General features: G+C 38.4%; 1 protein-coding gene and 1 non-coding gene across 2 annotated transcripts; one reads left to right on the forward strand and one right to left on the reverse strand.

Moving 5' to 3' along the window:
• The first annotated feature begins 780 nt into the window (after positions 1 to 780).
• On the forward strand, positions 781 to 892 carry LOC113105177 (U6 spliceosomal RNA). The gene has a single exon (XR_003292317.1). It is a non-coding gene; the product is annotated as a U6 spliceosomal RNA (small nuclear RNA).
• A 261-nt stretch (positions 893 to 1,153) lies between these two features.
• kcnj3b (potassium inwardly rectifying channel subfamily J member 3b) lies at positions 1,154 to 12,784 on the reverse strand. Its single transcript, XM_026259288.1, has 3 exons — positions 9,836 to 12,784; positions 9,217 to 9,433; positions 1,154 to 3,061 (listed from the first exon to the last, which is right to left on the reverse strand). The coding sequence occupies exons 1-3, from the start codon at positions 10,511 to 10,513 to the stop codon at positions 2,337 to 2,339; spliced, it is 1,620 nt and encodes a 539-aa protein (XP_026115073.1). The 5' UTR covers positions 10,514 to 12,784; the 3' UTR covers positions 1,154 to 2,336.
• Between the last annotated feature and the right edge of the window lie 1,356 nt (positions 12,785 to 14,140).

The raw sequence follows: 14,140 nt of genomic DNA on the forward strand, positions 1-14,140 counted from the left end.
TAAACTATTGGATTTTGACCTGGAAGTTTGAAATTTGCACAAGTTGTTGTATACCTTCAAGATTGTGTTTAAAGTTGTGAGAGAATGGTGAATTGTTTCATGAATTGCGTTTTAGCAATTGAGAAAAACTGTAACGGTGAACTGCGTGGAGCCCCTGCAGCTTGTATATCTAACGTAACTCTCACGCATTGTCTCTTTCACACTTCACACCCCCATTTCATTTTGTTCATTTCTGCAGTTATGACTCAGGAAGTGCTTTACGGTACTATGTTTTGCATAGTCACTGGGGTACATGGAAAGGACAAACCTGCTCATTTGTTACAGAAAAAAAGCTTTATTATTCAACTTATGCCATATAAATACCACTGTTACCACTGCCATATTATTTACCATGATAAGTAAAATCTCACGTGACCTTTTACTAGGCAGATGTGGAGTCGGATTTTTGAATTGGTATTACAAGCCACAATGACAATTAAAAAGCAGGCAAACCTTTTTTTTCTTCTAAATTTAGAACAAATTTAAAAGAAAATCTATGTTCGTTCATTGAAAAAGAATAGAAATCTCAGGGCATTTGAAACAGTTGAACACTTCCGAAGAGCAGCATCAGGCAGCAAGTGGCCAGTCATCCATACAGCTGGGTCAAACCAGATCAAACTGCTTTATTTGTGGGGAAGACCTCTGCCAATACCAATGAGCTTATATGCGTCAAACGTGGGAAAGTCCACCCCTAGCTTTGATTCATTTTGGACTTATTTTATGATGATGGATAAGGTGGAGGTACATTTCAGTAGTTTGAGGCACATATACTAAAACTGGATCGATACAGAGTAGATTAGCATGGCTCCTGTGAAAGGATGACAAGCAAGTCCGTGAAGCGCTCCATCTTTTTGGGGGTGGATAAGACACATGCCTTTGGTGTGAGAGACCCGGGTTTAAATCCACTGTGAGACACCAAAGTGTCCCTGAGCAAGACACTTAACCCTTAGTTGCTCCAGAGGCGTGCAACCTCTGACATATATAGCAATTGTAAGTAACTTTGGATAAAAGCATCAGCTAAATGAATAAATGTAAATGTAGTAGTTTCATTTTATAATAGACTTGTTACACATCACAAAACATTTATTACAGTATTATAAACCCCTCCAACTGCCGTTCTAATATTCGTCAGAAGTAGAATAGAATGTATTGAGGGAAACACAATTAGAAAACTGAAAACCATTGAACGCGAACATAACATATGGTACAAGATTTTTCCAGTCAAAAGTTCCACTGCAATTTATAATCTTATTGCTTCGTTTTTTCAAACACAAGAGTTAAACAAAGCCATAACAATGCTGACAAGGTCTTATCTATAAAGAATATTAAAACAGATATACACAACCATTGTCTTTTTTATTGTCTTAGATGGGTTTACCCCCACTTTATCCATTGTACCCACTGCAAGACTCAAGTCATTCAGGTCAGGAAAATATTTGAACATTTCAAATAAGTTTAAACTTTTAAACGGAGAACAGCCGGAAACAATCATTGACAAAACATCATATATAAAGTAAGAGCCAAATGTGAAATACTGTGGTGGAAACCCATTCCACCACAAACGGATCATAAAAGCTTTAAAAAGTGTCAACATTTTTAAAAGCTTTCCAGATTAGTTGTCTGCGATGGTTGGTATTTTACATTTGGCTCCTTATATTTAAGGCTTATTCTTTGACGTGAGATAATCCGGCTTGATTATGAAATGATAGATCATGCAATAGATAAAAAACAAAAAAAGAACAAAACCTGAGTCGGTTCATAAATAAAATAAAATAATTCATTACCATAAATGCACAGCGCCCATTTCTTGAAGTCTAAAGACCACAGCATCTAATCTCTCAATGTGTTATTGTGTACCACAATAACCGATGCACTGATAAAAAAAAAAAAAAAACAAATGGCTAACTCAGGTTATAGCCACTGGCTCCTTTAGAAACATTAGTTACCATGGATTATCAGTGAACACCGACATTGCATTCTGATAATTAGATTGATAATCTATTTTAAGATATAATTTTAATATAGGCAAGCCCTCAAAACAAGTTTGGCTATTAGGCTAATATAAAAGAGATATACTGAATAGTCATTAAATAGTGTTGTTATATTATCTGCATTTAGATGTTGAAAATGAATTCTTTTTTTCATGCTGTTTGTGGTAAAACATGCCAGATTGTACAGAGGATTAGCATTAATCTAATATTTTATCCATATATAAATTGCTATAAATTGTCCCTTTTACTTAATTTCAATTTCAGAGGAGGTAAATGGCCAAAACATGTATACATATAGAAGTCAGTTCATTTTAAACTCAAGCCTGTGAACCTCTCTGAATGCATTTTTCTCAGTTTGGGAGGCAGATGACCATCCATTCGTCCTCCGATTCCGACTCCACCCACCCCGACCCCTCCTGCCAACCTTTGCAGTTTGGGTGGCAGATCTGTCACCGATTGGCTGATGGGTTCAGCCCCGCCCACCAAGCCCAGCTTGGTAGCCAGTCTGTCCTCATTGGGGCTCAGCACAGAACTGATTGGCTGAAGCCTCTCTTCTGCCACGCCTGGAGCTGAGCTGATTCGCTGGAGTTTGAAGGGCAGGTCACCCAGGTTGTAGGTGATCTCTGAACTCATGCGCAGAAGCTTGCGGGGCATTCCGTCCCGAATGGGGGCATCCCGTCCTGTAAGCTTCTGAAGTTTGGCAGGCATTTTGGTAGTTGGCATGGGGGTTGCTATATTGATGGAGCCAGTTTCTGCATCGCTCTGAAGTTCCAGACCTTCAAGAGTTCCGCTGCCCTCCGTCACCCCAACTGTGCTGTGGCACAGAGAGGGCGCCGTCAGAGGTGATGACAGGAGCAAACTCTCCTCTTGTTCTTTAACGCTGTGCGGAGGTGTGGGAACCTCAAAAGTGCCATGAAACTGCGAATAGTCGACTTTGAAGAAACCCTCCTCCAGGGAAATTACCGGGAAGAACCGGTGACCCCACAGAACCTCGTCCTCCGTGTACGAAGTACGAGCTTGGCATGTCATACCTAGGATAAGACAGGAAACAAATGAGTTTAATGAATTTAACGAAGGCGATTGTGTAACGTATTAATAAGAATCTACATCAAGTTCTGTGCAACAACAAATCTTTTTCAGAGGAGTGTACTGTGCAACAATGGTTGGGTGACTAAAACTAATAGATGCATTACTGACAGGGTGTGCATACACACACACACACACACACACACACACACACGAGCGCATTTACTGTTGAGCAACACCCACGAGAACGTCTGTTCACGGTCCATTTGGTTGCATGAAAACAAGAGGTTTATCTGTGGGAAATTCATTAGATCTGTGTATCACCCACACCAGCGAACATCGCTCCTTAATTAAAGCGTGCAAAGCCTTCACTATAAAGAGATCGTTTTATGAACCCCCTAACAAGCGAACGGATTTGCAACATGGCGTTCTACATCAGTCAATAGCAAAGGAATCTAAGAAAAGAAAAGAAAAGCAAGAGTACTCTTGATGACACAAGAAGGTTGCATTTTTCTTCCAACTGTAGTTCCAAAGACAGTCCCTTGAAAACCAGCATCCGTATCTCCATGTAGGAGTGTGGTTCTTTGTCTGCTCTGTGCCTCAGTGCAGTAGGGGCCAGAGGAGAGGAGATTTGAGATGTTTGCAGGAGAGATACTGCTGAGGACTTTATTCTATACAGGGATTTGAGCAGCTGGATGAAAGTGCAAAGGAAGCATTGGGACGGCTGTGCCGTTCTCCTGACAGAAGGAAACAGATGCGGTCTAAAAAGAGACGGTTGCACATTATAATAAACCTCAGACCTAAATATAAAAACCCAGCAAGACAAAACATACATTATACATTTTTTAAACTCAAGATCATTCTTTTTTTCTCACGTCGCCGCCTACGACCATCGCACACCTACACACTCTCACACACACAAGCATCCTCTCTTACTACAGTAAAAAATCCCTGCTATCCAAGCTGACAAATCCTGGGCTTAGCAGCATAACACAATATTATTCATCTTATGAAATATTTAACAGGCTTTCTGCTGTTTGCTGGGAGAGGGGAAGGTAAGGTATCTGCTGGAGTTGAAATCCGGTCTGGCTCGCCGCGATTTCAGCTTACGTAATCATTCCATATTCTTCCATTATGACAAATTTCGTTTCTGCGTTTGGGAGGAACGTTTGCGCACATTAGCTACCACCATTTAAAAAAAAAAAAAGTACCGCTACACTCCAACATCTGACAGTTATGAGAACAATTTATATTTCCAAGAGGGATAATCTGTTTCTATGGTGACCGTCATCAAGTGTTCGGTTCCATTGCCACAGAGGTGCTCTGCCTGACCTGTTTCTGTCATCTCTGTCTTTCTCTCATTCACTCGCTCCCTCTCCGTCATTTTCCCCTACTCGCTTCATGTTCCCTCCTGTCCATTTTAGTGTGTCTTCCTAACACACCTATAGCACTAACCATCATTATCTTCACGACTCCCTCTAGGTCCCTATCCCGCACTCTCCCTTTCTCTCTTGTTGTCTCTCTCTCTGTGGTGTGAGATAACAGTAAACTCTACTATCGGGCTGCTCTGAACAGTAATTGACCATGCAGCTTGGGCCAATTCTGACACACAGTGTGTGGTCCTGAGGGGATGAAGCAGTGGCTCCCTTTTGATTTGCTGAGGCCCCTTGGGATGGTTGTGCAGAGCTGTCCTGTTTACTTACACTGCTGAAAGCACAAGAAATAAAACCATAGAAAGCATAATTCTCAAACCACGAGCCAAGAACTAAAAATAAAAAGTCAATGAATAATGCCAATACATTTTTCCTCCAAGCATAAATGGTTAATATTCAGTGCTACTCAGTATGTACTAAGACATCTGTCTCAGCATTATTTGAGACACTGTTATATATAGAATTTGAATTCATTTTTATTTTTTTTATTTAGTTAACGTTTTAGTAAATTTGTTAATTGTTTTTGTAATTTGTATAGTTTATTTATTTAAAGTACGTCTTTAGAGTTATAGGCCCAGTTCCCCAAAACGTTCTTATCGCTAAGTAGTTCTTAACCTATTCCTTAACCTCTCTCTTAACCTTATGGCACGATTCCCGACACGTTCGTACGCTAAGTATATCTTCTGTAAGCACACTTTCGTAAGGTTGGTCTGGACCATTCGTAAGCTCTCTCTTAGCATTGTTTGAGCTCAAGACTCTGTGCAATAGTCTTTAGAAATCAGCGCAGCGCAGTACAAGTCAAACTATGGTATGTTGACAATGTTGTGGCTCAACAATGGTTTTCTGTTATGGACATTTTAAGACTAATAATAAAATATGTTCGCAATGGATACAGGCCTATTTATGAAGTTGACCTTATGTGGTCTCAGAACTAATATGGTGGTAATTAGCCTAGGCTATTTCGTAATGCAATTAAAGCGAATTGGCAAGCACTTTTGATAATTAAAATCTGGCAAACAATTTGACTCTAAATGGCTAAGATCAATAAATGGGTAATCATGGTTGTGTCCAGTAAGCGACCAACTATGGCAGCGATCCAACGTGTCCTTGTATTGAATCAAAGACGGAGTCTTGTATTACATAATTGTATTACATAATTTTTAGAAGTCGTTAAACCCATATCACAAGTGGCACAACGGGATAAGGAGGGTGGATGATTAGCAAGGGATACCCGGTTCAGCTAACCGTCACAATATATTGTGTGAACATATTACTGACCATTTGATCATTTAATTTATAGTCTATATTCTACTGATAACTTAAACTATGTTAAAATAAATGTTACTGTAATAATTTGAGGAATGTTTCTTTTGCATAGAACGTGTTTTCTCTCTTAACGCTGTAATGCACCTTCGCGGGAAGTGGAAAATCGATTCCTGAGCAATCGATGCCAACTAATTCAGCACCTTCACAGGGGACAGCGCTCTTGTAACGTCGGACGTAAGAGGCAGCGTGCTAAGAAGCTTCTTAAGGGACACTTCGGGGAACACACTTAGGAGCATAAACAACTTTGGTAAGATATATCTTTCGAGGTCTTCTTAGCGCGCAAAGAGTGAGCGTTATTGGGGAACCGGGCCCTAGTTATTCAGTCTTAATTCACCATGTTATTACCAGCATTTCTGCAGCTCATCTGGTTATAACTGTTGTCACTGTATACTGTATATACTGTTAATAATGTTAAGGTCAAAAGTTTGATGTCAACTGATAAAATGTGTATCTTATATGCATTTTAGGTTGAATTAGTCAATATCATTTAATTGGTTTTAAAATGTCAAGGGTTAGACCAAACTACAAGTACTTTTATTTAATTATTCAGGATTATAAATCTTAAAGAATTTACATTTCTAAGTTATTGCATCTTCTGAATATGCAAACGGTTAAAGAATAAACACTATAATTTAATGCAGTCTTTACTTAAATTGATTAATATTCATTATCCATTAATATTTCTTATGGCTATATTTATGTTAGTCATTTTTTTTCTTAACACATTCAGTTTTTGTTTAGTATCAGGAAAATTTTTGCTATATTTAAGAGACGTATTTTTGCAGTGTAATGTGAAAAGCTGTAAATAATTTGACAGATGTGAATGCTGGCACAGCTGTCATGTTTATCTCTGAGGGCAATAGATGGCTCTGGACTGTTCCTCTGAGACTTCTTGGCCTTGAAGTCGCTGCCTCTCTGTTTGAAGTAAATTAATGTCTAAATCTCTAAATCTGCCTCCTGCCACATTGAGAGAATCATACAGAGGAGACTGGGATGAGTGGTCACATTCACACACACCTTACATGTTCAGCTACATAAAAGCTATTTCCACCGTGATTGTCCAGGAAGAAAGATACAGTTCACTGAACATACCTTTAGTGACAATATGCTCTAATAAAAGTGCTGGGGTACAACATTTAAAAATGTTACGTTTAGGTCTATAACAGCTTGTTGTTGAGGGAGTATGCCCGAAGGCACATCATTGTACATTTTATCCTTAAAAGGTTCTCTGTAGTAGTGTAATTGCATATTTTACTACTCGTATGCAACTTTTAGGGGTAGACAAGTTACAGAGTTGTCCTTTTAAGTGACAAGCTGTTGTACCTCTTAATGTACCATTTTTGTAAAAAAAAAAACTGACAATGTTGGTTATCACAATTTGTTCCTGCCATTTAAAAGCCTATCACTGTATATTTAATGGCTCTTCAGCTAAATTTAAAAAGTACAACAATTCGTGAAACATCAAAAATATAAAAGGTAACAAACGATCATGCCATTGTTTTTGCCAGCAGATTAATGTTGTGTCCTTTTACAGAAATGTGAAATGTGGTCATTTTATTACAAAGAAATTACTCCAATTTAACGGAATAGTTCACCCAAAAATGAAAATTTCACAAATAAATGTACTTACTATCAGGCCATCCATCCATAATGTACATTATTTTGTTTCTTCATTGGAACAGATATGAAGAAATTTAGCATTACATCACTTGTGCACCAATAGATACTTTGCAGTGAATGGGTGCCATCAGAAAGAGTCCACAAACAGCTGATAAACACCACAATAATCCACAAGTAATCCACACAACACAAATCAATCAATCAATTATTACCTTGTGAAGTAAAAAGCTGTGTGTTTGTTAAAAACAATTCTGGGATGCTTTACCTTTAAACCATTACTTTTGGCCAAAACATGATTCATAAAAGTGCTTACTGCAGTAATAATAATAAAAAAAATGATGTTTTTGGACTCTCATTCTGTTTGGACTCTCATTCTGAAGGCACCCATTCTCTTCACAGGATCTATTAGTGAGTACGTGATGTAGTGCTAAATTTCTCCAAATCAGTTTCAATGAAGAAACAAATTCATCAATTTATCAAACCAACATACAAAAAAAAAAATTAGATTACTGAGATGTAGCCCTTCTGACAACTAGCCCCGGTGTCCGCTATTTGAAATTTGAGCTTTCATATACAGAGACGTGTTCAAAGACTTTAATCCTGGAGATTAGAGCTACAGGACACAAGAACACTCACACACACACACACACACACATGCAGAATGTATTTGTGCTGTATTCCCACATGCACATGACATAAACCTAGCCATAATTACAGGACATAATTAAAAATGTCTAATGAATTATTTGATAAGTAGTAATTAGTATTTGATTTGTGAGGCTGATAAACTCAAGTTCCGTCTCCATACTTCATACAGTCGGTGAGACTTTACTGTATGGAGACCGCTTAAGAAGGGGCCGATTTAGTTGCTATGGAAACTGATTCACAATAGGGAGAACAGAGTGCTGACTAACTGTACATAATTCTGCTTTTTTTCCTTTTCTTTTCTTTTTTACCCCCTTTCACTTTCTGTAGGCGGAATATTCATGTGCCATAAATAAAGAAGACCGGACGGCATACATAATTTTCTTCATTATGTTAATTAAATCAAACCATGGAAGCATGCGATTCTGAATCTAATTGAATATGTACATATACAACACGTATCCTGCAGAGATTTTCTGCTGTTGTTTGATCGAATGCGGTTTCTTACTGTAAGTGTGTACTGTCTTGTATACATATGGATCGATGTGTTTGACGCTGCAGGCTGAGAAAGTAAAGGTGAGCTGTGATTTGATTGACAGGTGACTTAATCTCGAAGCATGCCAGACCATGAGGCAGAGAGCAAAATGAAAGACTAACTTTGTATATCATCTTACATAACACGTCTCTCTCTCTCTCTCTCTCTCTCTCTCTTTCGCTCTCTTTCCATCTTTGCTGCAGTAGACACCAACATCTTTTCTTTTATAACATAAAACCCTGATTTTCACCAGCAAACTAGCTTCTGCAGACTGACTCCAACACACACACTGAACCTCACATCTGTAGCACATCACTCAAACACCTTCACCCTGTTATTTAAAATAATAATAATAATAATAACACATAAGAAAACCATTAAATAGGGATTTTGGAAACTTGGCTTCATGCACTGGTTTGTAAATATTGTGTATGATTCAATCAAAAGTAACATTTGCGTAATATTTGTTTTTCTATTTCTCAAAATTATTTGCACGCATTAAAGATGTATAGTGTGGAAATGTTCTGTAAACATTCAGTGAATCAAATTTCAGCATTCAGATTCGATTTTTTTGACATCTGAGCACATTATTAAAACTCACCGGTGGTCTCCACGATCCCCTCTAAGATAACCACAATCTCAAATTGCTCTGTTTGCATGGACCTGAGCGAGAGGTCATAGAATGGGCTCTTGGAGTCGATCACATGGCAGATCGTCAGAGGGGACACTAAGAAAAGCTGGTCGGCTCCAGTACTGAAACCAACGTCCAGCTCCAGTTGATCCAGAGGCAGAAACTCACCTTCAGGAGTCTGGCGGGACTGCAGGGACAGGTAGAAAAAGAGAACTACTTAGGACAAAAATAGGGAGATGATGGAGTGTGAGCAAGAGAGAAAGTCAGGGTCTAATGCATCTAAAGTGATCTAAAAATGACTGCTGCATCCAAGTCGCATAGTGCGGATCAATAGCCTACTTTTTCCACTGTAGGTGAACAAATCAAATTACAGGTCTTTCTCATTTGTCTCAGCTTGAGGTATTGTTTGTATTAGGTTAAAGAATTAACCTTAGCTTGAAACCTTCAAATATCTAGTGTTATGCATTTCTTCCATATTTAGCTACACGTTTAGACAGAAATTCATTCTTGCAGATTTCTAACCTGCACATAACGGGTTATATTTTCCTTTCCTCTCTCTCTTTTGAATTGGTTCCAGTCTTATACTCACTTTGAGTAGTTTGCAGCGTATTTGCGCGGAGACCATGTGGCTGTTCCGCAGGTTCCCCACTCGGAACATCAGGGTCAGTTTGCCGTCACGCATGGAAATAGCCGCGTGCTCGCTGAACATCAGCGTCTCTGCGCGTTTCTTCGGCTGGGACATCTTGATGAACATGCAACCGATCAAAAAAGCGTCCACTATAGAGCCTAGGATAGACTGGAAGAGGAAGAGAATGATACCTTCTGGACACTTGTCGGTAATGTAGCGGTAACCGTATCCGATAGTGGCTTCGGTTTCGATGAAGAACAGAAAAGCGGAGGGAAAGTTGTGGACGTTGGCCACGCACGGTGTGTACTTGTCATCGTGGACCTGATTCAGGTCTCCACGTATAAAGGCAATGACCCACCACATAGAAGCCATGAAGAGCCACGCCACCGTGTAGGTAAGGATGAAGATGAATAGATTCCAGCGCCATTTGAGGTCCACGAGCGTGGTGAACAGGTCCGACAGGTACCGGCTGGTTTCTCCTCCCAGGTTCCCGTGCTGGACGTTACAGCGGCCGTTCTTGTCCACAAAGCGCTGACGTTTCTTCTTCTTCTCGGGGGCCGCCTGATTGAACGCGCCGCCGCTGGACGAAGTGGTCACCACTTGATAATCATCCCCAAATTTTTTCCGTAACGCTGACATCCTTCACGGTTAAAGTTGTCCCAGAAGATAGAGTGCGAGAATGCTTTGAGAGCTTGTTCTTGACGAACTGCTTTCGTTTTTTTTTTTTTTTTACACTTCAGATAGACCAGTCTCCCGCATTTCTGGGCGGATGATTCCAAAAAAGTTATTTTTAGGGCTTACCGCAGGAGTTTGTCAATAGCAGCGCGCTGCTCTTGGGATGGAGCGATACAGATCTCCTTGTATTCTGCAAATCCGCATATCTAAAAAAAGACTCACTCAGTAAAATGTAAAATGTGGAGAAAAATGGATGCGAGTAATTTGTAATCTCAGATTGGCTTGGCGCAGTCTAGCACTTGTGCGTTGGCACCCTCCTCCTCCTCTACCTTCATCAACTCCTCCTGTTTCCCCAGGTGTATCGCACCAATTTGATAAGACGGTAGTTGGAAGACGCCCTACGGATCCTGTCCAAGTTTTAACTCACCGCCTCTGCTGTTCTTCGCAGCTGGCAAGCTTTGTTATCTGATTCAGTTTGTCTTCTCACTGTTCTCGGTTCCTGCGCACTGCGCGCCTCCTGCTCTCCAACTCCATCTCCAGCCCAGACAAATAAGAGAAACTTCTCCGAGAGGGTGGTGGTGGAGATGGGAGGTGGGGGAGAGATGAACACGTGTTGGATACATCTTTTTTCGCTGCGCTTGTAATATGCTTATCTGAACAGTGCTGCATGTAACGTAATCTTTTTTTAGGCAATATGCAGAATGCGAATTAGAGGGGGGCAGTGGTGGAAAGAGTACTGAAAATTTGTACTTAAGTACAAAGTACTGTGACATTGGTGAAAAAATACTCCATTACAAGTAAAAGTACTGCTGTCAAAAAATACTAATAGTACAAGTGTTACTAGTTACTTTTTGGCTGGCGATATTTAGTTAACAAACAATATTCATATCAAAGATCTATGTGCATGGATAATAGTAACTTTGAACAAAACCCAATTTTATCTTATTGACAAAGTATGTTAATTGGTCATGATACAGGGATTTCTAACTTCAACATCTGGTTGGATAGGAGTGGTTAAAGGGGTCCTATTATGCTCTTTTACAATGTCTTGAATTTGTTTTGGGGGTGTACTAGAAGATGCTCTCATGCTTGGTAGTTCGAAAAACACATTATTTTACACATAATTTACATTATTACAATACCTTTCTCCACTGCTTGGCATAAATGTCTCAATTAGTTCTGGTTTTGATGAAGAAAAACTTCCAAAAAACAAAATGTGTTATTATTGGTTAGCTGTCCCAGTGTGTTTGTGATTGGTGAACAGCTCAGATGGTATTTCAGTACTGCCTGCCCCTTGGCAAAGCAGCAAGTTCCCTCTGATAAGAATGGCATCAATATTGCCATATCAATGATCAGATTGATATTGTTTTGGAAAACAACGCTGTAGTCCAAACAAGCTGTTTATTGTAGTTCTTGAAAAGGGATTTACATTTTTTTTTTTTATATCTCCCTTTGGAGTGGACTTTGAGATTTGTTTTGCTCAAACATACTATACACCTACTAAAATTCAAAAAATGCAAAAGCATAATAGGACCCCATTAAGAATATCTGCTTGTCACATCTGAGATCATCCTTCACCACTTCTGGGACCAAATGCTCTGCCAGACGCCCCCCAAAAAACATCAAACTGATTCAGCTAAAATATTAGTGTCTGAAACACTGTGAGCATGGGGACTGTAGTCTGCTTAAGAAATTACACTTAGCTTAAATACGTTATATTAATGAAATAGTGTTAATTCTAATTGTGGGCGTGCTCAGTAACAAGCTATAATTTAAAAGTAACGAAGTAGATTATTTTGCTTAATTTGTACTTGCAAGTAAAAGTACAGCTCTAAAAATATATTCAAAAAGTACAAGTACCCGAAAAACTTAATTACAGTAACGTGAGTAGTTGTAATTCGTTATTTCCCACCACTGGAGGGTGGTTTGGGGTTTGTGACCCCCCTGAATAAGGCTTATTAATTAATGTCCCCAATGGAACTCAAAATATAAAGTTAAATATCAATGTTTCAGATGTCAGTAATCACACATTTCGAATTTGAATTAGCCTAGTAGTTAAATATGTGCTTTCAAACACAATCTGCATTGGTGCGAGAAATTATTATTATTATTATTTTTTTAAACCACAGCTGCTGGAGCACTTTTGAATAATGTCAAATTTACATATCACAAAACAGTGCTCTTTTTTACATCTAGTGGTGCCAATTCACGAGCCGAACCTACAAATCTTCAAAATAAAAGATTTCAAAAGGGGTTTTGGTCATACTTTTTTTTATAAGGTGGTCTTGTTACAGTGTAATATTAATTTAACTACATGTAGGCTACTATATAGGGTTAGGATTAGGGTTACTTGCATGTAGTTATGCATAATATATTTTTATTATAATAGTAATTATATGTAATGGTGTAACACCTAAAAATAAAATGTTATGGTTTTTCTAAGTGATGCATTTGGGCTCCGCAATCCCCAAATTTCCAGTTCTTAAAATAACTATTTTCTTAGTTATGTAGAACCTTTTTTTTTTTTTTAAGAACCATTACAAAATATTAAGAAACTTTAAAGATCCTTTTGTGCAATGTAAAGGTTCTATGGATGTTAGGTTCTTTATGGAACCACTGATCAAATAAAGAACCTTTTTTTTAGAAGCAACTGCATCCAGAAATGATAACTACAATCAGATCATTCTAAAAACATGACAACCCAGGAATAACCGTGTTAATTCGGGATTTGAAATGTATTCAACATAAACAGCCATAGGCCTATGCACATTAAACGAGCCGCCAGTTGTAAAAGAGTTACATCCATTGTGAAATAGTAATAACCATAAATTACTGTTTACAGATTATTTAGTTTTATGGTTGAATCTACTTTCTAATAATAACAGTTTTAAGTAAGTTATATTTCAGACAGAAATCTTTGTAAACAGTTCCATCCTAAAGGTCATCTAATATTTCGCAACAATGTACAATTTATCAGAAAATAATTCATTTCCAGCCTTTAATATATTTCTCCCTTTATGTGTCAAAATGATGGATGAAGAAGATACAGGTGATGAATATAGTGTCACATCTGTGTCAGACAGAGAAGAGGGAACAAGCTTTCTTTAACAAAACTAATTCTTCATTTGATAAAGCTTCTAAAGCAACCTGTTATGACCACTGCTTATTTATGACCCATCCATATAGGTGGTTTTTCCATAAATTTGAATTTCATGGAAAACTTCATTTATTTCAGTAATTCAACTCAAACTGTGAACCTTGTGTATTAAATAAATTATATGCACACAGACTGAAATAGTTTAAGTCTTTGGTACTTTTAATTGTGATGATTTTGGCTCACATTTAACAAAACCCCACCAATTCACCAATCTCAATAAATTAGAATACTTCATAAGACAATAAAAAAAAAAAAATTGTGAACTGTTGGCCTTCTGGAAAGTATGTTCATTTACTGTACATGTACTCAATACTTGGTAGGGGCTCCGTTTTCTTTAATTCCTGCCTCAATTCAGCGTGGCATGGAGGTGATCAGTTTGTGGCACTGCTGAGGTGGTATGGAGGCCCAGGTTTCTTTGACAGTGGCCTTCATTT

Source organism: Carassius auratus, chromosome 6, assembly GCF_003368295.1.
Source record: "Carassius auratus strain Wakin chromosome 6, ASM336829v1, whole genome shotgun sequence".
In the NCBI taxonomy this organism is placed as follows: domain Eukaryota; kingdom Metazoa; phylum Chordata; class Actinopteri; order Cypriniformes; family Cyprinidae; genus Carassius; species Carassius auratus.

Excerpts from the sequence above, each read along its gene's own strand:
- kcnj3b (XM_026259288.1), bottom strand. The coding sequence starts at position 10,513 with ATGTCAGCGTTACGGAAAAAATTTGGGGATGATTATCAAGTGGTGACC. Across the intron at positions 9,434-9,835 it reads TACGCTGCAAACTACTCAAA|TCCCGCCAGACTCCTGAAGG; the intron begins GTGAGTATAAGA and ends CTGTCCCTGCAG. Across the intron at positions 3,062-9,216 it reads GGGGATCGTGGAGACCACCG|GTATGACATGCCAAGCTCGT; the intron begins GTGAGTTTTAAT and ends GTCTTATCCTAG.